The 27,301-nt window shown below is 33.2% G+C and overlaps 1 protein-coding gene across 1 annotated transcript in view; it reads left to right on the forward strand.

Moving 5' to 3' along the window:
- Positions 1-27,301, forward strand: part of Smp_141980 (putative camp-specific 3,5-cyclic phosphodiesterase) — a gene marked incomplete at both ends in the record, with an annotated part of 56,889 nt that overhangs the window by 14,902 nt on the left and 14,686 nt on the right. The window contains 5 exons of the mRNA XM_018798181.1: positions 7,568-7,632; positions 9,927-10,048; positions 18,547-19,290; positions 21,647-21,745; positions 24,499-24,660. Coding sequence (XP_018653148.1) covers positions 7,568-7,632; positions 9,927-10,048; positions 18,547-19,290; positions 21,647-21,745; positions 24,499-24,660 — 1,192 coding nt within the window. The remainder of the gene's footprint in view (positions 1-7,567; positions 7,633-9,926; positions 10,049-18,546; positions 19,291-21,646; positions 21,746-24,498; positions 24,661-27,301) is intronic.

Genomic DNA, 27,301 nt, shown 5'->3' on the forward strand with positions numbered 1-27,301 from the left:
TTGTTTATTTTATTTGTCATCTTTCTCATTCCATACTAAACTATTATTATTTTATATCTTTCTTTCTTTTTCTAGAAAAATATAAATAAACAAAAAAATAATAAAAGAATTTTTAAAAAAACATCTCATTTACTTTATTTATACAAAATAAGGGAATAATAATATAATCAGAAGGGGTTTTGTGGAGATTTAGTATTTTCATAGTTGAAAGCGTGATTCAATTGAAGGTAGACTACCAAGGAAAACGGTTGCTCAACTTCGTGGATTGGTTGGAGTTAGACATTAACACCATCGGATGCCGGCTCAGTGGTCTATCGGTTAAGTGCTCTGGCGCGAGGCTGGTAAGTCTTGGGTTGGAATCTCGCGCGCTGCTGAGTAGTCCCACAGTAGGACGAAACGGCTGTCCAGTGCTTCCAGGTTTTCTTTGGTGGTCTAGCTTCATTTGATAATATAGTCAATCTAAAAATTGACTTGACTTTATATCTCTAGAAAGAAAACAATCCGTTTATTAATTATCAAAATAAATATAAAAAGAAACGCTATTTAGAATAGGTTTGCTGTTGTTAGTAATGAAATCCAAGATATTTGTTTTATCCTACTAGGGACTCGTTAGTTGGATGTACCTACATCTAATGATAATGTATTGAGTTTGTGTGTTGATGTGAAAATTAACAATCAAACGCAGGGATGTCTAATTGATAAGTTCAAATTTGGAAGAAATAAGCTTAATCCAGTTCACTGTTATTCAATCTTTCTGTTTTGTAAAAATGACTTGTGATCAAGTGGCTATATCGAACGAAACCGCATAGGATACATGTATGTTAAAACTGATTGAATGAAATTCATCCTAATTATCAGCCAACCTATAACTCAAACACTGATGATGATATCATATATCCTAATAAAGGGTGTCTGTTATTATAAAAACAGTGATGTGCATATTATATATCCACTAAATCTCATCAGCTTCATTTAACTATTCTCATAGTATTAATTCTAATGTAACATCATTTACAGCCTAATGTTTTCGATATTCGGTCATATGCAGTTTTTATGAGTGCTTAAATTGGATCTAAACTGATGTCAGTTGAAGTTTAAGGTTCAAACCTTTTGATCTACAGATTAAATTCTTGGTACTTTAATAATATAGATACAGAGTTGTCTAGGGGTAAATCATGAGTTGTCAAATAACTATTTGAAACACTCAGGGTTAGGTTTCTAATGATATAATTTCAGCTCTAACTGATTTGAGATATAGCATAGTGATCATCTAATTCCATTGGTAATAACTGTTTTGATTCTTGATATTTCTGAGCTCTACCAATTATTCATTGCTAGAGTTTATATTGAGATCATGAGTCGATCAATGTTAGGCCACCTTTGAAAACTTGAAAGTACTGGACGGCCACTTCGTCCTAGTATAGCACCCCTCAACAGGGCGCATCCACGACCCCACAAACGGGATGTCGGCTTAGTAGTCTAGAGGGTAGGCACTCGCGCGCGAGGTCGGGGGCCCTAGGTTCGAGTTTCACGTGCGGAATGGCGGGTGCGCACTGTTGAGGAGTCCCGTACTAGGACGAAATGGCCGTCAAGTGCTCCTACATTTTCAATGGTTATTATTATTATTAGCTTTATTCAATATTATATTTTTGGTACAATATAGAATTCTCAGCACAAAGTACTTCAACAAGTTTCCGTTTCTTACTTCTTCGTCCTTCCTGACGATGAATATTAAGTGATCGCCGGTTAGAACTTAGCAACCCAGTCAATCGATATCTGGATAATGTACATTCTTGTCGCTGCATATTGCCAGCAACCACGATATCTCTGATTAAGCCTTCCGTAACCTTTACAGCAAAAGGTCTTACACTTTTCAGAAACGCACCTGAATAGGTTGTGCGATTAATAGGCATAATGATGTATTAAAACAAACGAAATCAGATAACTGTTTGAAATATCTAGATGACAGGAACAGGTAGCCCAGATGTTTAAACAGGCCGCCAATGAGCAGGTATTGATCGATTCATGGTCTCAATCAGAACCCAATGATCTCCACAATCCTTGACTGATACTCTTTGCTAATTTACTTTTTATTTATGTTGATTCATTTGATATTCATTATCCTACTTGTATCACTTTGATTTTAAACTTTTCTATTTAGTTCTATTTTTATTCATCTAATATGGGGTTTTATTTTATTTATTTTCTAATCTTTACATAAATCTGATAAGGAGGAAATAAAGAGGAATGTTTATCTAAAAACAAAATGAAACATTCATCTAAATATTAGTAGTCAGTTTGTTTTTTAATCGAGATCATGAACTGATCAATTTTAGATCATCATTGAAAACCTAGGAGCACTTGACCGTTCCATCCTAGTATGGGACCCCTCAGCAGTGTGCATCCACCATCCTGCACGTGGGATTCGGGCCCATGACCTTCGACCGCGCGCGCGACAAGAGTTATAGCAACTGAACTGGTAAATATTTTTGATAAGGGAGTACAAGTGTAAGATATAGACTTTTTAAACTTACTTACTTACGCCTGTTACTCCTCGTGGAGGAGCATAGGCCTCTCACCATCATTCCTCATCCAACTCTGTCTTGAACAATCCTTCCCAATTGCAATTCCTCCTTTTCATGTCTGTTTTCAATTCGCGACTCAGTGTGTTCTTTGACCTTCGTCTATTCTGTTTCTCTTCCGGATTCCAAGTTAGAGCTTGCCTTGTGAAGCAGTTTGGTGATCTCATCAATGTATGTCCTATCCACTTCCAACGTATTTTCCTAATTCCATCTACGGCTGGAAGAGACTGTTTAAAACCTTTATAAAAATATGTTTTCAAATAATTGGTGCTGAGAATTCTTCACTTTAAAAAAATATATAGCATTTAATAAAGTTATCATTATTCTTGTTACTACTATTATTACGTTTACTATTTATTAACTGGGTACTGAAATACCATAATCAATTTTACGACCTGATTCACTTGGAATTTTCGATGAGGTTCTCTGTTCATTTTATCTGAAGATTTTCCAAATACTAGTTTGTAGTCGTCACTGTGTAACGAAAGGTATAATTTACGAAATAATTCATAGACTTTTCTTTTAAAAGTTGAACAACTTTGATGTTCATTTTATGAATAAAATTCTCTTCAGATAGTATTTTCTTTGCAGCATCAACGTTACTCAAGTGTAATAAACTGTATCAACCAGTTAATTGAAAATAAAATCCTTAGGACATATCTATGTCTGACTAAAATAACAGAAAAGAAGAGAGAGCTTGAACATGGAAAAATAGAATGCAGTCGTAAAATAGAAAGTTGGTCAAAAGTCAAATAGGCAAGATTGTAATTTATGGACGAACCAATCACATAGCAGGTCTTAGATTTTGGTGCGAGATTCATACACTCATATGACTAAATACCATTTAAGCGTTATAGCTGATCTTAGTTCTTGATGGAAACATTAAATATAATTTCTGACCCTAACGTTCAACTGGAAATATTTTTACTTTTTTTCCCTTTATAAACAATTTTGTGGTAAAACACTGAAAAAAGCTTTGTATGGTTATTACATAACTATCTTTAATATTATTCATGTTAATTTAGTATGGTAACAATACATTGAATATTTATAATTGATCACTGGACAGTGACCAATGTCACATTTGTCTGGTACTTTTAATGCTAATCGGATTCTATCAATCTAGTTGGAATTTGGCCACTTGTATAAGTGATTTAACATCGAATATACTATGTTCTAGTGTTCAGTTTATTTATTTATTTTAACACATAAATATTAGTAGATGGAGGCACCAATTACATATACTCCACACAATATCAATGAGGTCAGTAGTAGTTACCATGGATTTATGTGAGAGCTGTGATAATTCTCGAATGCTTAAATAGAGGCAGGTGGTTTTCTTAGGAAGACATACCCGGAGCCTTCGACCTAAAGGTCTAGTCCACAAAACAGTGGAACAATATTAGGAGATGCAGTCCCATGGTAGCCAGTGATCAGTAATTGGTCCATACGCCATTTGTTCCCTCAGGACCCTAGAGCCCATGTTCACTACTGATTTGGAGCCACGGTTCTCCAACTCCCCTAGATGGATCCTCCATATCCACCTGATGTTTATTGGTCGGAATCAGTCACTAGAAAATTTCAAAACTTCTTTTTGTGCCAACTGGCACTCGTCTGCAAAGCATGCCTTCAATACTGAAGGAACTATCACTCTCTGATAGATCTGAACAAAAACCACTCAGCTTTAAAGTACGAAACTTTACCACTGAACTACTCTGACTGCTACTGACCTCCTGTAAAACGCTTTCCAACTGCAAACAAACATATCTACCATCTTTTACCATCATCAATGAATATTGTCACAACCAACAAACGTGAAGAACAATCACCTACTTTGTAATCAAAAAGGCTTTAGATTCAACATTTTACTTACTCATATGACCCTTTGCTGTTGTAATTAAAAGTTTGAACAAGTGGGAATTTGTATGATAGTGACAAAGGAAGTGAATTTATAATAAATTAAATAAAAGATATGATTGATTTGCATCGTCTATCTTTCACTTCATTAAATCCTTCTGTGATCACGTTTCAGTGATCTTAAAAAACTAAATCAATTGATGATAATCGATAGTAATAATTACCGATTGGACTATTTATCAAAATTATCACAAAAAAACTTTCTCACCTTCTATTATAAAATGATGGAATATTTCGAAAGAGGGAAAGAGAAATAAAGGAAAACAGAGATTAACTTAAATTTTTTACCTTCTAATGTTAATAAAATTTCCTCATTTCATATAGAACAGTGGGGGTGTTAGTTGGACACAAACAACAGTTTTATTTTCACATGTATGCTTTTTTTAAATTTTAATTACTATAGCAACTGTAGATTGGTTTTTATCTAAGTTTTTGTTGTTGATGCTGATATTCAATATGAGAAGCAAAAGGATGAGAATTTATAATCAGTTCATTGTGAAAAAAAATTATTATTTCATTTCACTTATTACACAGAATGTAATATTCCTCCTAATGAATGAAAAATATCATTCAAATATACTTTGTCGATAAGTAGTATATCTCTTTGACGATGACTGATGTTACTAGCAGGTCATTGAAATTTGAACGAATCAATGAATATGGCAATTAAACTATCAGTTTATTTATTGTTCTGTATCAAAATATTTTCAGCATGAAATCTAATTTACAATTGATTTATAGCTGAATAGCTAAAAATGACATATTTGACCGGTTCTTTTGATGCTAATCGAATCCTATCAATCAAGTTGAATTGTGACCACTTGTCTAGATTATCTAACATAGAATGTACTAGTGCTTGATGTTAGATGGTCAGAGATAGTCAACAGGAAACCTTTTTTTAAAGAGAGCAACTTTATAACTTTGCTATTTAGTTCTCGTCAGTAGGGCATACTTGCAATCTTGGAGAGATTGTTGCTTCCTGGTGAATCTGAACAAACACTAGTCAGCTTTAGTGTACAACTGAGCTATTCGGGCAGCTACTGACCAATAGAACTGAGACACCTACAATTGGCTGATCACCGAATAGCTAAGTGGTGGTGATTCAGACTGTAAGGCGGTGTGAAGCGGGTCTAAATCAATCAGGGAGTACTAGTTTCCTCAGGGCTTAAAGTATCTGCCTGCTGACGAGTGCTAAATATCACGGAATCTAGATCAACCAACAGGTTAGATTTTAGTCAATCCAATGAACATATTCAAAAAACTATTATATTGATGAATGCCTCTTTCAATATTATTTAAGATTGCCTTCCATTTACGAAAAATACAAGTATCATGTGATACGACTAAATCTGTTTTTCTAAATAATTTCAAACTAGCATTTTTGTCAAAACAATTAGAGTGTTGAGTTCATGACTAACTCATCGAACTTTCGACCGCCAAGTGCCAGGTTCGAAACCTCTCTTCACTTTGATCTCAAGTACCAGATAGTATCACTCACCCATACACTTAAACTGTAGCTCGGAGTTGAGCACATATATCTGTACCCTGATTATTAAGTTAATGAACAAAAAATTATCTGACAAAATCATATGGAACTGTCATGTTGCCTAAGTAATACATTTCCTTTGCAAAAACCAATTATTTGTTTGAATTGATGGTTATAAATTCAAGTCTGGAGTAAAAATTAAGTGTTTACACTGATAGGGACATCTTTCTGTCAACAACTACACAATGTTTTAGAACTTATTGATTCCTGTAAATCTTATTCAACTGAGTCCCAATATATTTCTAGAAAAACATGTATTTAGTATGATTTAGTAATAATGAAACTTGGAATTCTAATTTGAATTTCGTCATTTTAACCATACTTATAACCAGAAACGTTTCTGCTGAGTTATTTGGTTTTATACAATATGAATTTTTTATTGTTCCAAGTCAGTTTTCCCAAATAACTATTGTATAGAAAGGAATAGTGACTGAAGAAATCGTCAAAATTTTTAAACCTATCAATACCATTATTTCAGTAACAAATAATTAGGTATTCATTAAACTGGGGTAGTCTGGATGAAATTTTGACATATTACAACAGTTAGGTATTTTGTTGGGCTTATAAACATAACCAATGTCAATAGAAGTCTCCTAACAAATCTATACAATATTAGTCGTCAAAATATTCTCGGAAGTACTTATAATACAGAGTTCTGCTATGTTTTACATTGAGGTTTGGTTTAAATATCAAGTATCATAAAATTATTGCTGGAAACCATTTTTAAGCGCATCATTAAATTTGATAAAATGACCTACTCTTTTATATATTACTACTACTAATACTAATATTGATACTACTCACACTACTACTATACACTAAAACATACAAAAATAACAAGTCACAAATAAGGCTACCAGAACAATCTGACTCAAGGCTGTGAAATAAAGAAACTCAATTCTACATGAAGTAACCACCGAACGTGGTGCTCAAAACAACAATTAAAGCTTCAGAATATGGCCATCTAACTCAGAGAACCCAACGATACAAAAAAACTGACATATGTTTCTAATACTTAGCCTAGAAACCACACTGAATATAAAAACAAGCTACGTAGAATTATCTATTGTCAAGTTTATAGTTTATTAAAATGAAACACATAATATAAACTTGGTGGTTATTTTACTTAACTAGTAATACATTTAATCACTATGCCTCATTTCCACACTCATCATATAACTTCGGATAGTCGATATGTTTCTAAATAATTGAAATGCAACTCAAAAATTACCATTTCAACACTTTATATTATTTTAACGAAATACTGTTTAAACTAATCAAAAACTTATCAAGTATAAGGCTACTAATTATTCATACTACTCTTTTTTGACAAATATTTAAAATTAACTAGGAAGGAAAAAATTTCTCAATAAACATTTTGTACGCGAAATCCATAATCAACAGAGCTCTTGAACCTATTCTAAAGAAGTATAATTAGAGAGATACTCGATACACGTTTAACAAATGACTAGTGTAAATTCAGAAAAAATTAATTTTTCTATAAAATGCCTTTACTTTTTAGTTCACGATTTGGAGCTGTTCAACCGATACAATCTACTGAAGATGGAAATAGTTCTTCACACCTAGGTAAGTACTTCAATCATATTAATTTTCAGCTTTAATTGGACGATATTCTTATGTTATATATGTCATAGACTGATCACAGTTACGGTAGTGCTAAAAAAAGTGGTAGACAGCTGTTTCACCTCAGCATGGAACTCCTTAGTAGTATGCTCCCATAAGTCCACCAGGGATCGAACCCAGAACTTCGTGGAGAATGCCTAACCATTAGAAAGGTTGGGTCAATGTTGAATGGTATGATCTCAAGTTCAATCAATTCACGGTACGGTGCAACAATTCGTAGATTCAATCTACATCAGACCAAATGAATAATCTTGAACTGGGGTTTATAAATTTGGCTAAGTGAATGAGGTTTTTTAATAGTCAGTGCTATTTACTACTTTCTTCGGCTCCATCGCTCGTAGATATAAATATTTCTATATTCTCTAAAACTTTTTCATGCATAGTTTCCGATCATTATTTGAACAAAATTGAAATTCCAGAAATACTTGTAAATGTCATGATCGCCTACAGAATTTAAACCAATATTTAGACATTTATAAAAATAAAATTGTTTTTTCCTAGATTAAAAGAGAAGGAAATGTACTGGTCAGGTTTTAGTGACTCGATGGTTATTTCAGTACTAGTTTTTAAAGCATATCACGGTGAAATTGCTTTATATTGGCTGTCTTTTTAAACTTATGCTGTTCTTTCGTTTCCACACCAATCGTTCTCTGTTCTCGTTCTCTCTTCTTTGATCCTCTTAATCTTCTGCCTCCAGGCATTTCAATTTCCATTGATGATACATACTACCTATATCTGTCGATATCAGTAGCACGTACCACAATACAGTTATAATTCAGGTGATTTCGATAAATCATTTATTACATAAAAATCACTAATGTCTCTCAGCTTTGGCTGAGATTTAGGAGTTTACATTTAATGCTAGAACTTGAATTACTATCGAGATTTAAGGATAGGAGGTGATTAGGATTAGTTGTTAAGATTTGAATTAAGATAAAGTGTAACGCTTTATCTATTTTGTTTATTTATTTAAACACATAGACATTGGTACATGGGGCATCAATTAAATATGCGCCACATAAATCATTCGATTTGTGTGAGGTCTTGAATACTGCCAAGGTGTCCAAACCGAAGCGGGTAGTTTTCTTAAGGAGCCACTCCCCGAGCCTTCGACATGAAGGTCTGATTCACAAGGTGGTGGAGTAACGTCAGGAGATGCGATCCCATGGTGGCCGGTGACCAACAATAGGTTCATATGCCATTGGTCTCCTTAGGATCCTGGAGCCCATGTGCACCATTGGTTCGCGATCAAGGTTTTCCAACTCCCCTAGGTGGAACCTCCGTATCCACCATCCCGATTAAAGCGCCGTACATTCGCTTTCCGTCCTCTCAATTTTGTAGACAACACCCGCGCCACGAGAAGGCAATGAGTAGAACTTCCGTGGAAGCAGTTGTATACAAGTGGCCATGTGAGAGTATTTCGAGAGGAAGAGCTGATTCTTCCATCCTTCGGCCGCACCAGGGCATTTGGGGGATGTATGAAGACTTAGGGTTATCATTTTAAGGTAGACTTATAAATCAGAGTTACTGTCAAGATATGCCGTCAGAGGCTGAGTAATCAATAAAAAACGAGTAGATGAACTTTCTTGTAGCTTAATGTGAACGTTTATAAAGTTTTTCATTATTTCAACCACCTTTGAGTTACCCTTACAAATTTATAAATCATGATCTCCATCGCTTAATCTTCCTATGTTTATCAATGTTAGGCATTTTAGGGAATAAATATTCGTAGTATTTACTTCAGTTTTTCTTCGATACATGTTATCTGTCACTGGATTTCAAATATTTCTCAAAAATACAAAATCTTATACCTTATGTCTAATTGATTAGTTAGCATATTAAACTTTTATCTATATCATTGAGCTTTAACAAAAACATAGTTATTCCAGTTTTCTCATTATATTAAAAATGTATATCTTTTCATTCTTCTTGTTAAGATAGACTACTGAATAATAATAAAAAAGTAGTTGATAACCAATCAATCTTGTCAAAAAAATTCTACTAATTGGAGAGAATTATACGTTTTCATTTTGTTTAGTTACACTAATCCTTACTGTTTTCTGTCTAGTTGTTCATAAATATATATCATCTTTGTTCATTGAACGTAACTAAGCAATTTATTTTTCTCATTTTTTTGTAGACAAAGAACAACTTGATATTTGTCTCATTTTCCTTCCGTTTTTTTTTCGTTTTTTGTTTTCTTTAAAAAAAAAAATATTTATGAAACAATGAATAAGGTTGTAGTGGAGGACAAAATAAGATAACAGCCAGTGAAACATTGGAAGAACTTGAATGGTGTTTAGAAAGATTAGAAAATATACAAACCCATCGATCTGTTAGCGATATGGCATCAAGTAAAGTAAGTTAATACTATCTTGCTGTTTCATTAATTTGTTAATAATTTTTACGGGTATTTTCTTTTTTGTTCTTTTTAAAATATTTCGTTAAAATGGGGGATAAAAAGAGTTTCATGGTTCATAATTTCCTATAAAACGCTAAACTAACCAATACTAGGTAATTAAATTAATAGAACTAAACATCAAAAGGGTAAGCATTAGATTAATGAATCACAAAAAATGATCGCTTGATACAGTAGATTCAATTATTTGACTAATGATCAAAAATTCAGATATTCAAGTCAAAATAAGAGTTTAGTAAAACAATACATTTCTCACTATTATCGTACATACAAATTAAATTCTATCGTTTCTCAGCAAAGATGGATAGTGGATAGCAGTGGAATCCAGGATGCGCGTTTCGTCCTATTTGAGACTCGTCAGCTAGATGTACCTGCATCTCAGAGTTGGTGTTCACTCCGGGACTCGAACCCAGTACCTTTCGCTTTAAACACCATCACATTATCCACTTAGCTACTGAGTCCTGATAGCCACTTGCTTAAGCACTGGGGTAAAGTTATATTCACCTGGTGTTGTTTCCTTTATCTTCTCACCGACGTTCAGGACTGCGATTGATCAGTCTCTTATTGGCATATGTACATCCTGTGAGGATTGCCCCAATATTGCCTAGGATCAAGGTACATCCAGTTAACGAGTCTCAAATAGGATGAGACGTGAGTCCTGGATTCCACTGCTAGTCACTAGCCACTATTGATTATAAGGCTTGTGACTCCAGGCAATATTGAGGCATTCCGCATAGGATGCACATATGTCAACAAGAGACTGATCAATTGTAGTCCTAAATAGCAATAGGAGGACATAAGTAAACAACATCATGTCAATCTATCTTTTCTCACAACATATATATATATATATATCATATAAATTACCTTGACTGGAATCACATGATATTGACTTTGTCAGACCTGTTTTGGATTGATCGCACCTGATATTCTTGCTTTGTTCGTTTGAGCTATTTAAACTTGGGTTAACTTAATTTGATGATTTGTTCTCTGAAGAAGTAGCTTAAACTGATTCACAAAACGTTAGAACATTTAATTTTACAAATTACAAATATATCATTATTTTTATTTAAATAACAAAGTAGTTGACAAGCATGGTTAAGTAAAGAATAGAAGTGAACTCGATTGCACATATAAAATAGTCTTTTATTATTCATATCTGTGCTCGTTCGTTGACCAATTACTATTAACTTTGATTTGACGTATCATTTTGTTTGTGTGTGTGTGTATGTTTTAACATTTGTTTATGTTTTCACTTGACACTTTTATATAACTCTTATCACATATGAATGATGTTAATTCAATTTAGTGAAGTGGAACTTCATTACATATAGATGTAGGATACAAAGCAGAAAGATGTACATTTAAGTGATATGATGTGTTGAACTATAAAAAGTTTACCTGTAGATTCTAGTGGATCAATTGAATCGTTTGATAAACATTCTAATTATGTTTATTTGCAAATATATATTCATAAGATGTATATATTGATAGAATTATTTTCCTTTTAACCCCAAACAATAATTGTCATGATGATGGTTTTGTTATACGCGGTGTTTTTATTTTAAACTCTATTACCATGCCTAGGATATTATGTCGAACAAAAAGATATAATTAAGAATTCGACATATTGCTAATGAGTTATGTGAATAATTTATCTGTATTACGTAAACCTTTCGTTAATTACAAAAAGAGATTTATTTGTGAAGAAGGTAGTTTCAAGTGCTATTAGAGTTATGAAGGTTTTTATCACTTATGTTATAGTCACGGAAATTCCTTAACTGACTTGGTACTTGATACCGGAAAACCGTGAATCGAATGACACAAGTTAGAACATAAAGACAGTAAATAATGATTTATTTGACTCTCTAAAGAAATCGGAATGATACATTAATATACCGCTTCGTATTTGATTTATTTATAGTTAAACAGTAAGATTTGTATAATTTGAACTATGTAGTATTTAACATCTATTGCTTCGGTCTGGGCACCCGGGCAGTATTCCAGCCCTCACACAAATCGAATAACAAAGTATGGCGCATCTAAATTTGATGCCTCCTTGTACTAATATTTATGTGTTTAGATGAATAAAATAATAATTATATATATAATTGACTAAGGTACATAGTGACTCCTCAGAATGTGATCACACATCACAGACGATTGGAAAAACAGTCAATTTCATATGTCATTCGGACTCCAATCGATTAAGTCACTGTTTCTCATATCAACTTCTTGATTGTCCACACCCTGAAACGGTACCTAAGGCAAATACTAGGCTTGGTATAGTCCTAATCTCAAACCTTATAATACAACTACTTAAAGCAAGTCACACACGGCCTATTTGCAAGGTAATTTATATGTATTAACTCTATGACTTTTACATCTTACCTCTGGTGACGGAAATCCATGAAGGAAGGTAAGGTTTGCTACTTCTGGAGTCACCCTTTCCCATACTTCTCTTCCTGCCATGGGAAAACATCTCCGCCTGAGGTTCTGGTATATAAAAAAGTACTTTATTCCCATCATACCCATATACATCCAGCGTTTTTCTGATCTTTGTCATATCACTCTTCACCCGACCTTCCTAGCATTGAAATACCTTAAAGAACGACTGTTCCACCCAATACAGCCTTAATTGAACATCCAAACTACCACGTAAAAGTAGCAGCTAAGATCAAAGGTCTATTCATTGTCGTTGATTATTAAAAAAATTGATAGATCTCACTTGGATTTACTGATCATAGTAGAAGACTCTGAAGCATCTGAGTACTAGCAATGGCTACGGCAGTCCTCGGGGCAGTTCTGAGATGCGATTTCGTCTTTGAACAACCAGTACATTTAGAGGAATTTTTCTACATTCCTGTCATAAATTCAGATCACTCCTACTGCACTAACAGTGGTTACTATAAAGAAGCCAAACTAATCCAAGTATGTTCAGAAAAGTTATCTGTCTATTCTTAGTGTTGCGAAGTCTTAAATTTACAGACCGTGAAACAATTCCTGTGTATGAGACTCACTGTTACCAAATTTCAACTAAACTCCGACTATTTTAATGAAAATTATAAATTATATTTCTTGTAGTTTAATTTGTAAGGGTTTGAGTTATCCCGTTAATAATATTCACGACTGAGTTTCGATATGTCTATGATGGAATATATTTATTGCCTTGGCATAGCCATCATGTCACATGTACTTTTTTAAACAGACAGATTTTGATTATCAGTGCAATTCAGGACCCTCGCTTCGTTCTATTTGAGACTCGTCGGCTATGCATACCTGCAATATGGAGTCAGAAGTTCAGTAGATAACGCTTCCGACGTTTGAAGAGATAGCTACTTGGTTGAAGTTTTGTTGTGAACACCAACACTAGGACTCAGGCATATTCATCTAACGAGCCTCAAATAGAGAGAAACAAGCGTCCTGAACTTCACTTTTAGCCACAGTTCACCTCTACCATATTCTATTTGATTTGAAATACCTTTGTTTAAATTCTTATTCATACTTCACATAAATTAACACCACAATTGTTGTGCATAAATAGAGTTTTTATATGTTACCAACACAAAATTCCTTTCCTTATGTACGTTTCCTTTTTTTAAGGAAGAGTTTACCTTTGTTCCAATCTAAGTTTTAAATCAAACGGTTACTGTTTTTTTAAAACCTTATTTTAGATAAACTTTTTTTCTATCACTTTTACATTTATAAATACACTATCTGTAGAAGTAATTTACTAAACACACAAACACTTAACAAATGATGTCAACTTATAAAGAAAAACGGTTGAACTGTTGAGACCAAAGTAGAGATAGATAAGTTAACGTTTTAATGAAAACAAAACAAAACTATTTTAAGCGTATGATAAGTGATCTTGATGATTTGATATTTTTTAATGATAGAGATTGTTTAAGAGTTGATGATATTTTATTGTAGAAATGGAAAATATGTGTTAAGTGGTTAGAAACGAGCGATTGACAAAAAGTTCTGAATTGTTGTTGACAATCATCATCAAGATTTATACAGAGTCTTGAAGGTACACTGTTGTATCTCATGAGTTCCAAACATCTCATCACCCATAATCACCGTTAGTGACATTAACACTGAGCTTTACAAGCTGTAACTGATCTTCTGTAGAAATGACTGACTTTTAACTTATAACTGATGTTGTTAGTTTTACTAGGTTCGCTAGCCTAAACGACCCCACTTACATAGTGCTTCGACATTAGACGATAGTAGACAATCTGGAATAGTCTGTCGATTTAGGTTTTGTGAACGGCTGTCATTACTTTGTCTGCTCATAAGCTAGGATCAACTAACTACAAATCTTTTACAGTATTTGTTGTGGAGATTGCTGAATTTTATTGCTAACCATACTAGAACGAGATGGCCGTCCAGTGATTCTAAGTTTTCAATGGTGGTCTAACTTAGATCAGTTCATCATTTCAGTGAAATTCAACAATCGCCACAACCTTTCACTTAAAATTATCATGTGCTCACTAATGACTAGTTTTTAGAGAAAATTCCCGTAGTACAAGTGAGAAGCTGTGACCAGTGGCGTTCAACTGTATCAGGCCCGAGACAGTCACCACCGAACACAATGGAAGGTGGTCGCACAATGCTATGTATTAATCGAGGTTAAACAATAACACCGTCAGATGTCGTCTTAGTAGTCTAGAGGTTAAAATTTCGCATACGAAAACAAAAGTCGTCGGTTTGTGGCCCTTTATCTGACTTCAATTAGATCTATCCTTGAATATAATCATCGACTTAATCCACGTTAATGAACAACGGAATTAAATAAGTCAAATACGAGAATGGATTTTTAAATACATATATTTTGTACACTCACTGATCTGAACAGGAAATCAGAGGGATGAAGCGCATAGAAAAGCGCGAAGCGAAAAGACGCGTGGCGGAGAAAGCGTGTTAGCCAACTCCATTTATTTATTTATTTATTTAAACACATAAATATTGGTACAAGGAAGCACCAGATACATATGCGCCATACAAATCTCATTCGATTTGCTTGAGGGCTGTGATACTGCCCAGGTGCCCAAACTGAAGCAGGTGGTTTTCTTAGGAGCCCACACCCGGAGCCTTTTAATCAATATTTATAGCCAGATAAGAATAGGTTACAGACATGTGATGAGTAGAATAAGAAGTGTACACATGTACGCTCATATAAAAACAACCAAAGTTGATAAGTGAATAATTAACAAGGTCAAAACGTAACTCAAGAAGAATGGATCACTTGACCTGTCCAGAAGCTAGAATAAGGTATATGGGCTTAACATAGCAACCGACACTACAGGTGCGGGATCGTGGAGTCAGGCTGTTGAAGATTCTTATACTAGGACTAGACGGCTATCGAACGCTTCCAAGTCGGTTTATGATTCTAATACGAATCTCTTACATACTTTTGTATTAACAATGTTCCAGTTGCCTACTAAGATTTAAAAACTGTTGTTTCTTCTAGTCTTGTAGTTCACTTATATAATCAGTTAAGCTTTGAATCTGAAAAAAATAATAAATATAACAAAGGTATTTGCAAACATCGATTCAGCTTTCTTGTATTCCTATTAAAAATTTAACAGAGTGAACTTTTTTAGTATCTTTTCATTGTGTATCAAATTTACTATTCGAGTAGTCTATAAAAAACAAGCGAATAAAAGTTATACAACTAACAGTAAAAATATCAAAAAGACGTAAATAAAATCTCTGCTTACCTTTTCCCCCGCAAATGTATGTTTTTTGTAATTCCCTCCTACTTTCTCACTTCAAAATAATCTTGTCTAAATGTTCAGTCTTTCTCATTATTCTTACTATTGCATCATTTCGACCCTGGCGTGCTGTTTTGCTATGGCCACTTGGTCAGTTTAGCTTTCTGTATTTTGAACTTTGATAAGAGTTATAGTTGTAAACAGCTCAGTATGTTTGTTTGTGAATTTCAGTAGTCAGGTCTCTTAATGTACATAGTCTTCCAACTATTACAGTGTTGATGTCAGGTGATTGGAGGTTGTCGGCAGAAAGTCCTGCTAGACTCTAGGTTTCATATAATTTGGGATGTGTCAGTAAGGTTTATATGCAACACTAAATGGATTTATGACTAGAAGTGGAACCCAGGAAGTATGTTTCGTCCTATTTGTGACTCACTAGTTTAATGTAACTGATAGGATAATCCAAATTCTTAATATTTATTATATTTTATCGAATAATTGTCTGATAACAAAATAAAACCTATCAAATTATTCACCTTATCAACCATTAATTTTCAAATACCCTCTAGTTGTTACTAAATGTTTTGTTTATAGACCACTTCAGATAATAGTAAATTATGCGGACTAGGGGAAAACGATCTCGAAGAATTTTTAGCCGATTGTTAGCTAATCAGAAAAGTAGCTTCTGTAAATGGATAGTTTATGGAAAAGAAAACAATGTTACTATAAAGTATAAATACATCTTACATATTTATTATATCTATTAAAGTTCTTCCATGGGTTAATCAACCTGTAAGTTGAAAAAATAATGGGATATAAACTCGTCCTTGCGAATCCATATTTGGACTCAAATAGATTTTCAAAAGTCCACCCAGTGCTCTTAACTAGGGTTAGGTGTTTAGTGTGATGATTAAGAGTTTAAGATCATGAACTGAGATCAGATATATATTGAGAAAATTCTTTATAGCCATACAAAAAAAATGACTTTTACGGTAAACTCCAAGACGCTGTACCAGATTAGTTTATCCATAAAATACAATCTCACCAAGTTAATGTTTCTTTTAGTATTAAAGGTTTAAGGTTACGATTTAGCAATATTCTTTATTTTTCATAGTTGAAATCATGAGTCAATTGAAGCTAGACCACCATGGAAAACTAAGAAGCACTGGATGGCCGTTTCGTCCTATTGTGGGACTCATCAGAAGTGCGCATCTACGACCTCACCACACGAGATTCGAACCCAGGACCTACCAGTCTCGCGCCAAAGCACTTGACCACTGAGCCGGCATCCAATGGTGTTTTCTTTTTTGCTTGTTTATTTGCCTATTATATACAATCTCCAAAAAACAATTATAAATTTGGTATGTTCAATAAGTATCGTTTTTACTCCTTTAATAGTGAAAAACAGATTTCAATTATCATCTTGAACGTCTTTAAGAGTATACAAAGATATTTCTACCATTCATTATATATGATATTTGAATTTTGAGCGAAAAACCTAAGAGTTACATTATAAATCTCCATTAGCTTCTCTTTATATCATACTGTTACCTCAATGTTTTGGGAAGAAATAAAAAGTAAATAAAACTTCTTCTTCTCCTTGCCTTCTCTTTTTCTTATTTTTTTTTTGTCTCCCTGGCCCCTTTTTTTTTCCAAAAAAATAATCATTCTTTTATCCTTTTTTTTTAATAATGTGAATAAATAGCCAAGTTCAAAGATATTTCTTTTAATTATAGATTAATAAGAATCATTCAGAATACTATATTTAAGTCCTAATTATCATTATTATGGTCAAGTTTTAAATAGTAATATATAGTAATATATACATATATATATATCTAAAGTTCATTTTCATACTATTATCATTATACACTCCATTAGATTTAAAAGTTTTAAATTCTTTAATAATATTCATTAGGTTAGTGGGTTATATATACTACTAAGTGATCTCAGAATAGAAACTATATTCAATTGTTTAGTATTTATCAGTTTTTTATTTATCTAGTTAGTTCACATCAGTTCACAAATAAAAATTATTTCTAAATTTAAAGTTTCACGTCACAAACAGATTGATCTATGTTCGATAACCATTGAAAACTAGAAAGCATACGATAACTGCTTCGTCCTAGTATGGGATCTCTTAGCAGTAAACAATCACAACCTCATCATGGATCAAACCTAGAGCCTTTAATATCACTAAACGACTAAAGTTAGGGATGTAAGCCATTAAAAGACAATGTTCCAAAATATTTACTGTGAAATGTGAAGGTCCTGTGTTGCACTTCTGATGCAGGAGTGGATATGCATTCCTGAATGTAATACTAGAATGAAACAGTACCCAAGTGTGTTTTGGTCTCTAATAGTTATCTATGTAAGTTATCCAGTTGTACTAAACCTGAGGTTTAATAGTTTACGAAACCTTGTTTCCATTTTCTGGTTACCTGACTCTACAAAGATTAAGTAAAAACAGTATATGTTATTATAATTTTTAAATAGTGCGGTTACTCTTCCTTCTGATCAGTTTTGAAATCTTTTCAAATCTTATACTGTTCAGAAAAACTAAACATTTATCAATTACGCCTACTTATTACTGACTAGTTTTGAGATGAATTCTTGAAGGCCTGATGTGAGGTCGTGAATCATATAGTTCAACTCTGTTTTGTATTACCTTTTTTTATAAAAAAAGTATTTAGTTCCATTTTTTTATTATTTTGAATATAGTTTAAGAAAATGTTAAATAAAGAATTAAGTCAATTTGCTGATGCTGGACAAAGTGGCAAACAAATATCCGAATATATATGTTCAACATTTTTAGATTCAAAAGAAAATGATCCATTAACAACTACAAGTCATTCATCTGTAATATCACATAATAATACACATGGAATAATGTCTAATAGTATAAATAAAGATATTATGATAAATAATCATGATAATCCTTCTGAAATGAATACATGTACACCATCAGATAGTATAAAGAATTCCGAATCAACTGGTATGTATTTATTCAAAAGTGTTGAACCCGGTGAAATAATTCAAACGACAACAACAACACTGACTGACAATATTGATGGTGATACAACGATAGGAGTGACCGGTGATAGTAGCAGTAGTAATATTCCTCATACAATAAATAGTACAACTGTAACAATTGGATCTACTACAATGAATAAATCATTGTCAAAATTATCCTCTTCACTATCGACTTTATCATTGAAAATGAATAGTAATGTGAATGTAAATGAAAATACTAATAACAATAATAATAATAATGACGATAATAATATTAATATAATGATGAAATCTAGTGGAAATTCTCACACCACTATGTCAATTCCTCCTTCTGGTACATCACCTCTTCCTCTATCTCATCAACATCATAGTGAATGTGATAAAATTCATTGTTCACAAACACAAATTGTACCATATATAATAAATTCAACAAATCCAAAGAAACTTGAAGATGTAAGTCTTCATATTTATTCTCCATATTCACTCTTTAATGTGCAGTTTACATCTCGAATTCAAGTTTAAGCTCAGCAATTATTAGGAAAATTGGAGAGTTCTAGACAGATGTTTTGTTGTAATATAGCACACCTCAATAAATAACTCTTATAATCTTGTCAAGAATTATGATTGTGTAGTTAGTATTATGTTGTGACTTAAATTACAATATTTAATTATTAGATAGTTAGAGGTAGTTGGTAATAAATGTTGTACCTACGTCTTATACTATCTGGCACATGTCAGAGATCACATCTGTAATCTTGAAGGAACTGAGATTCAAACCCTCGTCATCCGACTTCATAGTATTTAATTTAAACTATTTAATCATTAATTAAATTTATGATCATTATCTTTATCCTCCACTATCACTTCTACCAATCAAACCAAAAGATCACTATGCTAACAAAGCATAATTACAATTGATTGATTAGCAATACCACGTTTGTCCAGTCCTTCAGTGTTGATTGAATCCTATTGATCAAGTTCCAAGGTAACCAGACTTTTTCAAACGAATCGACATTGCGTGCATTTTATTTTGATCTTTTGCGTTTTGAGATAATCCACAGAAAACTCTGGATCTAGGTTTCATGCTATTTGATGCTCATCAGTAAGGTGTACCTCTAACCCAACCCCATAGAGATCATCGGTTCTCTCTAGATTGCAGGTAAGGATTTCTGACGATTGCTTACTAGCACGACGCTTAGGTTGAGTCAGGTTTCCTACCGGCTATATTGCATACTTGTTAGACAAACAACAGACTTTAAATTTTAAAAATCAAATCTATCAATAATGGTGATAAACAGTTCAACATTATTTTCAGATTTTGTTTAACCGTGTAAATTTACATTAAAAGATAACAACTTACACTATATGGCAAAAAACACTATTTTTACAGTATCTAACCCGCATTAAAAATACGATAGGAATTTAACTATATCCACCTACAAATTACTTTAGCATGAATAAAGTAGTTTATCGACCAAAGCTGTCATTGATATCCCAAAAAGAGAAGATCGATTCACTATGATTAACAAAGTAGTCATTTATTCACAAAGTAGAACTTGACACATATGACCATCTGTTCAATTTACCACACCACATCAGCACAGCGTGGTGAGAGAATGTTAGAAGTAACAACAGTATCAGTCATAGAAAAGATTAGGTATTGGCGACATATTTTGAGAAAATATGAATTTATCGAATAAAAAGTATGGGATAGTTTTGAAGCTGTGCATCTATGGGAAAACTAAGAGTCGATTGATCTATTCAATGTATGCTTCATGTATGCCACCTAACGTCTCCAACAATTCGTTGCGATAATCATCATATAGAACCCAATCAGGTAATATGTACTTACAAATATACCTCAGTTCAACAGTCCATGATTTCATGGAGGTTGTTTGCTTTTACGGTGCAAAGACCTACAATGTATATAACATTGTCCGGTTCAATCAACTTAAAATCATTTTTATTGTGTTTTTAAGCGTCCTATACACTAATGATCACAGTAATTTAACATAAACAGTTTATAAGCGACACTCATAAATCCCTTCATAGAAATAGCTTTCATTATTTAGAATAGTGGTAGCTTTGTAATTGAAACCCACATCAGTCAGTTATAAGTTCGAACTCTTTTTCATTTATTTCAATATGGGAAACCGCATGTTTTCACTTACCCTTACACAATAAAATTATTTGAGCTCAAACACAAGAACATATATTTACCAAATAAATCATATTAGCTAATGATCATGTTCTTTTTAAGAGTTTCGTGTACGTGTAAGTAGTACAGTTCAATGACCTGTTCAGGTGATTTAACATTAAATATTCAGTTTTATAGGATGGACTGAACTTACTTAAACGATCATCGAAAATTAAATATCTATTTCGTACTAGTCTGAAACTTCTCAGCAATACGTAGTCACGACTTCACCAGGAGTAGAATGCAAGATCTTTATGTGGTTCAGTAAATGTTTAACCTTCAAACTATTGAGTTACAATTCAATTACACTTAAATCCCGTTTATTTTACATTTAAAACATGAGTATTTTATATATTTAGTAACTTTCATGTTGTTAATTATCGGATCGTTAGTCATTTAATCAACATCATTGTCATAACCATCAAAATTCAATTCTTAACTAGACATTCATAATTTCTCACCTCATGAAAAATGGATGCATTTTTTTCTAAAATAAAGGGTTTGATTTTGCTCTCTCTCTCTTTTGGCAACAAATTGAATTCCCTTGTTCATAAATTTTTCACATAACAACTAATTTGCTCTTAATTTGTTCCTCATTTTTTGTTGCTTTAGCTTCTAAAAACTTCCCTTGATCTATGGGGTATTGATATATTCGAAGTAGATCAGCTTACTACTAATCCATTAACGTGTATATTTTATAATATTGTACAGGTAGGTTTTAAAAATTTTATCATCATATTTATTTGTTTATGTTTTAACTTTTCAGAAGTCCCTATCCACAACCTCATTAGAGAATGAACCCAGAACTTTCGAATCTTTCAGTGAATGCTTAACCTTTAGACCACTGATCCCTCACAGTTAGATACCGATCTAGAAGTTAAGTGAGACTGAAGGGTCTGGGTTCAGTCTACAGTAAGGTCCTGGATATGCACTACTGAATAGTCCCAGTTCTAAACTAATTAAATCCATTAGTTTTTATGCCTAGAAATGATTGGGAATTTTTATTACTTAATGTTGAACGTTGAGTTGGTAATGTTTGTTAGTTTTTTTTCGATTCAGAATAAAAGGTATACTGCAAAATAACTAAATAACAACAACACAGACGTATGAACAAAGAATATTCTTTTAAATAAATCCTTTTCAGTTCCTGTTCATTGAAAAGAATATTCTTTTTTTAGATATCTATGTTTGTATTACGTTGGTAATTTTTCAGCTATTAAAATCTACTGGTAAATAGATAAAGAATTTTCAAGCTCAGTTTTTGTGCAGAGTTCATCAACTTTCGTTGAACCGTCAAAATATTTTCAACAAAGAAACAAAGCATGTATTTGAAAGATGAATGATGGAATAATAAAAGTTGTACGCATATTTTCGAACATTCCAAGAAGGGTTTTTTGACTTAATCCTTTTAAACCTTCCATAAGTTTTAAGGTCAGACTCTTTGAGGGTCTCTTCGCAATGGTATAGAAATGTTCTTCAAAAATTTTTCATTCGTCCTCGCATAAATCATATATTACATGAATTTTCAACATGATGTTACATTCAATTTCCAATAATCTTTACTTCGCCTCCTCGATCTACCTCAATGTAAGCCACTTAAGATTACGATGGTTCTGTCGGATGAAATTTCGACGGATAGTTTTACAGAACAGTTTCGGATATTCATATTTCTCCATGTAGCGCTTGAGAAAATCGGTCCGCTCATTCGCTATTGTAAGGAAACTTTAATATCGTTGAGAAGAAATGTCGTGAGGATTATGATTTTAAGGCTCGTAAATGTTTGTAGCTGACTGGGTATAAAAGCTTCTTTGCCTCAAGCATCCGATATCACATTCACTGGAATAAGGCACCCGAATTCGGTCAGCTTTCAAAGCTCTCAAGCACAAGAATGGTAGATTCAAAATAACTGTCCAAGTAAAGTGTATTGGCATCCGAGACCGAAGATCCTCAGTTCGACCAGCGCAGGCGGGTTCCTGATTCTCTATGCCGAGTCCCATACTAGGAAGAAACAGCTATTCAGTTTTTCCTGGTTTTCAGTGATGATTTAACTGAGATCAGTTAGTGAATTAATCTACGAAGACATGTGTTAACTAATAAGAGAGCAGTTAGTTTGCCAAAAGTCAATTTAGTCAGTGACATAAAAGGAATCAATACTAATTACCAATAAGTAAAACAGTTATAAATTAGAACTTCATAGTCATCATTCGTCGTTAAGACGTACCTACCATCCTAAGCGAACTGCTATACTCTTTTGGGCTTGAATTCACGTCACTCAAATTCATGGTCCAAGACGTTACCATTAAGTTATTTTGACCGTGATAAACCTCCTGTAGGACTGAGATATTTCCATTGATTTACGACTGCGTAGTGATCGAAGTCAGGTTCGTTCAGTTCTTAATACTGATCCAATTCTACCAATCAAGTTTAGACATAATCACTAATCTAAGTGGTTCGATATTGCTTGAACTAAGCTTTGTTGCTGAATGAATTAAGCAAGTCAACAGGAAACCCTATTTAACCTAGGTTTCGTTCTATCAAGTACTCGTCAGAAAGACATATCTGTAATCTATAGCTGTAGTACCAGTAAGAATAGAAGCGATTTTTTTCACTTATCAGTACAAATTATGGAGTTAAAATCAATTCGCAAGTTAATAAAATCGAAATAGGTTTGTTTCCGGGACTAGACAACTATGTTAATGGTTACTTCGCATTGGTGGATCATTGTAAACCTTTTCTAAAGGGATTTATGTGAATACTAGATTGACAACTGATTAAAGTCAAAACTTTACTCTGGACGCCGATTTAGAGATTCTAATTGATCCCTCTGACAGTCTATGAGACTTGTGAAAACTGGCTATATCTAAGCCATCCCAACAGGACTCAAAAATGTAAGCTAAGGTTGATCATAATTCTGTCATGGATATAAATAACAGGACAATTCAAACTATAACAAATTAAATTAAATTCTTACTCCCTGTATAAGTTTCCCGAACTCAGTAGCACAGTCGATAATGCATTTGACGTCTGAAATAAAGGATACTGAGTTCAAGTTCCAATGTGAACATCAACACTAGGAAACAAGTACACTCAGCTGACGAGTTCAAAATAAGACAGAACTCTCATACTGGATCCCACTGCTTAGCACAATCCATGTATTTTTATAATCCTGAAAGGATTTGTCACAAAACCTGAAAGTCTTAGGTTGGATCCCTAGTGGGGTTGTACGTGCTCACTATTAGAAAGCTCCATAATGGGACGAAACAGCTGTCTAGTGGCCCCTGCATTTCAATGGTAACCCAACTAAGATCAATCTGTGACGAATGCACTTTACAAATTAAACCAATCTCCACAAAATCCCTCCTACTAAATATTTATCTCTATATAATAAATTATATCAGTTCCAAAATCTACTTCATTATTTTATTACCAAACATCCATTTGCTTTTTTAAATTCTTCGTTATAGAAAAGAAATCTTTTGCAAAAATTTGCTATACCTGAACGTAATCTACTTCTATACATGACTGCTGTTGAAGAGAAATATAACAATAACCCATATCATAATCGTGTTCATGCAGCTGATGTTGTACAGTCAACACATGTATTATTAAATGCACAATCATTAGAGGTAAACCACAATGTTATATTATTAATAAATAATTTTAATTTATTTATTTTGGTTTGTGTGATATATAACGTAGCTCTTCTTGAATGATTATTTGCTTAGTTGATTGAATAATTTGAACTGTAAAGTTTTCATTGTTATCTTAACACATACTTGAAAAGCAAATCCGGATGGCAGCTAGCAGTGGAATCCAGGATGCGCGTTTCGTCCTATTTGGGACTCATCAGCTGGATTTACCTGCATCTCAGAGTTAATGTTCACTCTAGGACTCGAACCCAGTGCCGTTCGTTTCAAACGCCAGGATGCAAATACATCAAGCTGACGAGTCCCAAATGTGACAAAATGTGCGTCCTGAATTCCACTGCCAGCCACGATCCACCGTCTTTGCTTATATTGCTTTTGACTAAAGGCTGTATCGAGGCAATTCACACAGGATGCACATACGCCAATAAGAGACTGATCAACTACAGTCTTAAACATCAATGGAAAGATTCAAATAAACAATACAAAATGAATTTATATACTTTGAAACATAAAAGTGAATACTATTTTAAAAATTGTTTCAAAATTATTAGGTTAATTTATTTTCTGATGGCATGATTATCATTGTCTCTTGGCTTCTCTTATCTTCATGAATCTTTACTATCTCATCTTGACTGGTTTTTTTCATTCGACTCATCAACATTTACGAGATTGATTCATATTTTGCTGGTGTAAATTAATAAGTTGAAAAGATGTCGACACGCCGACTGATTGTAAATTGACCTAAATGTTATCCTTATTGAAAAACAAAATTACACTGACATTCTCCATTTAGCATAACAACAATTTCCTCATTAAATTTATATTCATAATACTCTACATAAATAGATTTAAGTGTTAATAGTATATTGTGTCGTTTTACTGTGTTAATCTGTGATCGTGTATACATACATGAATTTCAAAATCCAAATATTACTAACAACAAAGTTTACTTTGGCAACAGCACTTGAAATATCTTGAATAAACTGAAGTACATTCACTGTGATTTTCTTTACAGACAATTAACAATATCTATGTTAAATTTTAAGTCTGTTGGTATAAACAGTTCACGTAGATTACTGAAACTTTAAGGTTTACATAATGGACTAAAGTTTGTTAAACGATTATTGAGGACCAGAAAACACTGAATAGATATTTCATTTTAGTATGCCACACCTTAGAAGTGAGTATCCACCACTTCAATGGGCACAGTAATCTAATATCTTCAGTTCTTATAGTATATACGTAACCCTTAAACTACCAAGTTGACACTTAGTGATTTACGCTTATAAATTCAGTCAATAATACCCAACTATATTTCAATGTTATTTATATGTAACTAACTCGGATCCGAGATGGTTGAATACCATTAATCTTTGCCTCTCATCAGTACACAAATTACCTCTCGAAACTTATCACTGATGTGATCACATGATTCACTTTTATATCAGAAGAAATAAAATAGGTTTAATTATTCACCTACAGATTGAATTTAATCCCAATTTTTCATATGATTCAAATGGACCTAAGATTAGATTACCTTCTAAAGTTGACTAGGCATTAAATGCATAGAATTGTATATTAAACCGATGTCTTTCAACAACAAAATAGTTACAATATTCAATATATATGTATTAGTTGCCAATTAACTGAACATGCAAAGTTAGCTGTAATTTTTTTTCAAACAAATCAAGTTCATTTTAGTAATTAGATCATCCATTATTGAAATTGAATAAGAAATCAATTAAAAGCTGAATAACTCTATTCAAACCCCACTTCAACAGCATTTAAACAATGAAGTTTTTTTACATTGATATCTATTAAATTTCCATTTCTATCATCCATTTTTTTATCAAGTAATATTTAATAAATAACGTTATATCATACTAATCACTTAACATGTGAGTTATCAGCATTATCACATGAATTACATGGTCATTTCTAAATATCGCGAATAGACTGAAGTTTGAACGTCAGCTTAGGCGTCCAAATCTTAAGCTCTCATGGCGTAACCTAGGGATCTAGTTAGAGCCCTAGTGCAGTTGTAGGTATACGTTGCTGAAAACACACATAAGAAAATGAATCAGCTGTCCAGTACTTCTTGGTTTTTCAACGAAATTCAATCCTTAATGCAAATGGCTCCCATACTTGCTCTATTTGAACAATTTTTATTTAGTTGACTGTTCAGATAAGATGGTGGTTGGGGGCGGTCAACAGGAAACCCTGGACCAGGGTTTCGTGCTACTTGGTACTCGTCAGTAAGGTGTACCTGTAATCTTGAGGGAACTGGTGCTCCCTGATGGATTCGATCCCGTGTCACCCAGCTTCACAGTCAGAGACGTTACCACTGAGCTATTCGGGCCGCGATCGACCTCCTGTAGGACTGAGATGTAATCACAATTGATTGATCACTGGGTGGTGATCAATATCATGCCTCTCCAGTCCGTCTTAATGCTATGAGCATGCTTTCCACTCCATCAGGTCGAATCTATACACCACTCAAATCATGACCTTCTTATTATGAGCTTCTCTTAAAACCGACGCTATATACAGCGATCCTAGGACAACAGTTGAGACTACTTTCTCTTATCTCAAGTAACTTCTTCCCCTGGCACAAATAGCT

This window comes from Schistosoma mansoni, chromosome 6 (genome assembly GCF_000237925.1).
Source record: "Schistosoma mansoni strain Puerto Rico chromosome 6, complete genome".
Classification (NCBI taxonomy): domain Eukaryota; kingdom Metazoa; phylum Platyhelminthes; class Trematoda; order Strigeidida; family Schistosomatidae; genus Schistosoma; species Schistosoma mansoni.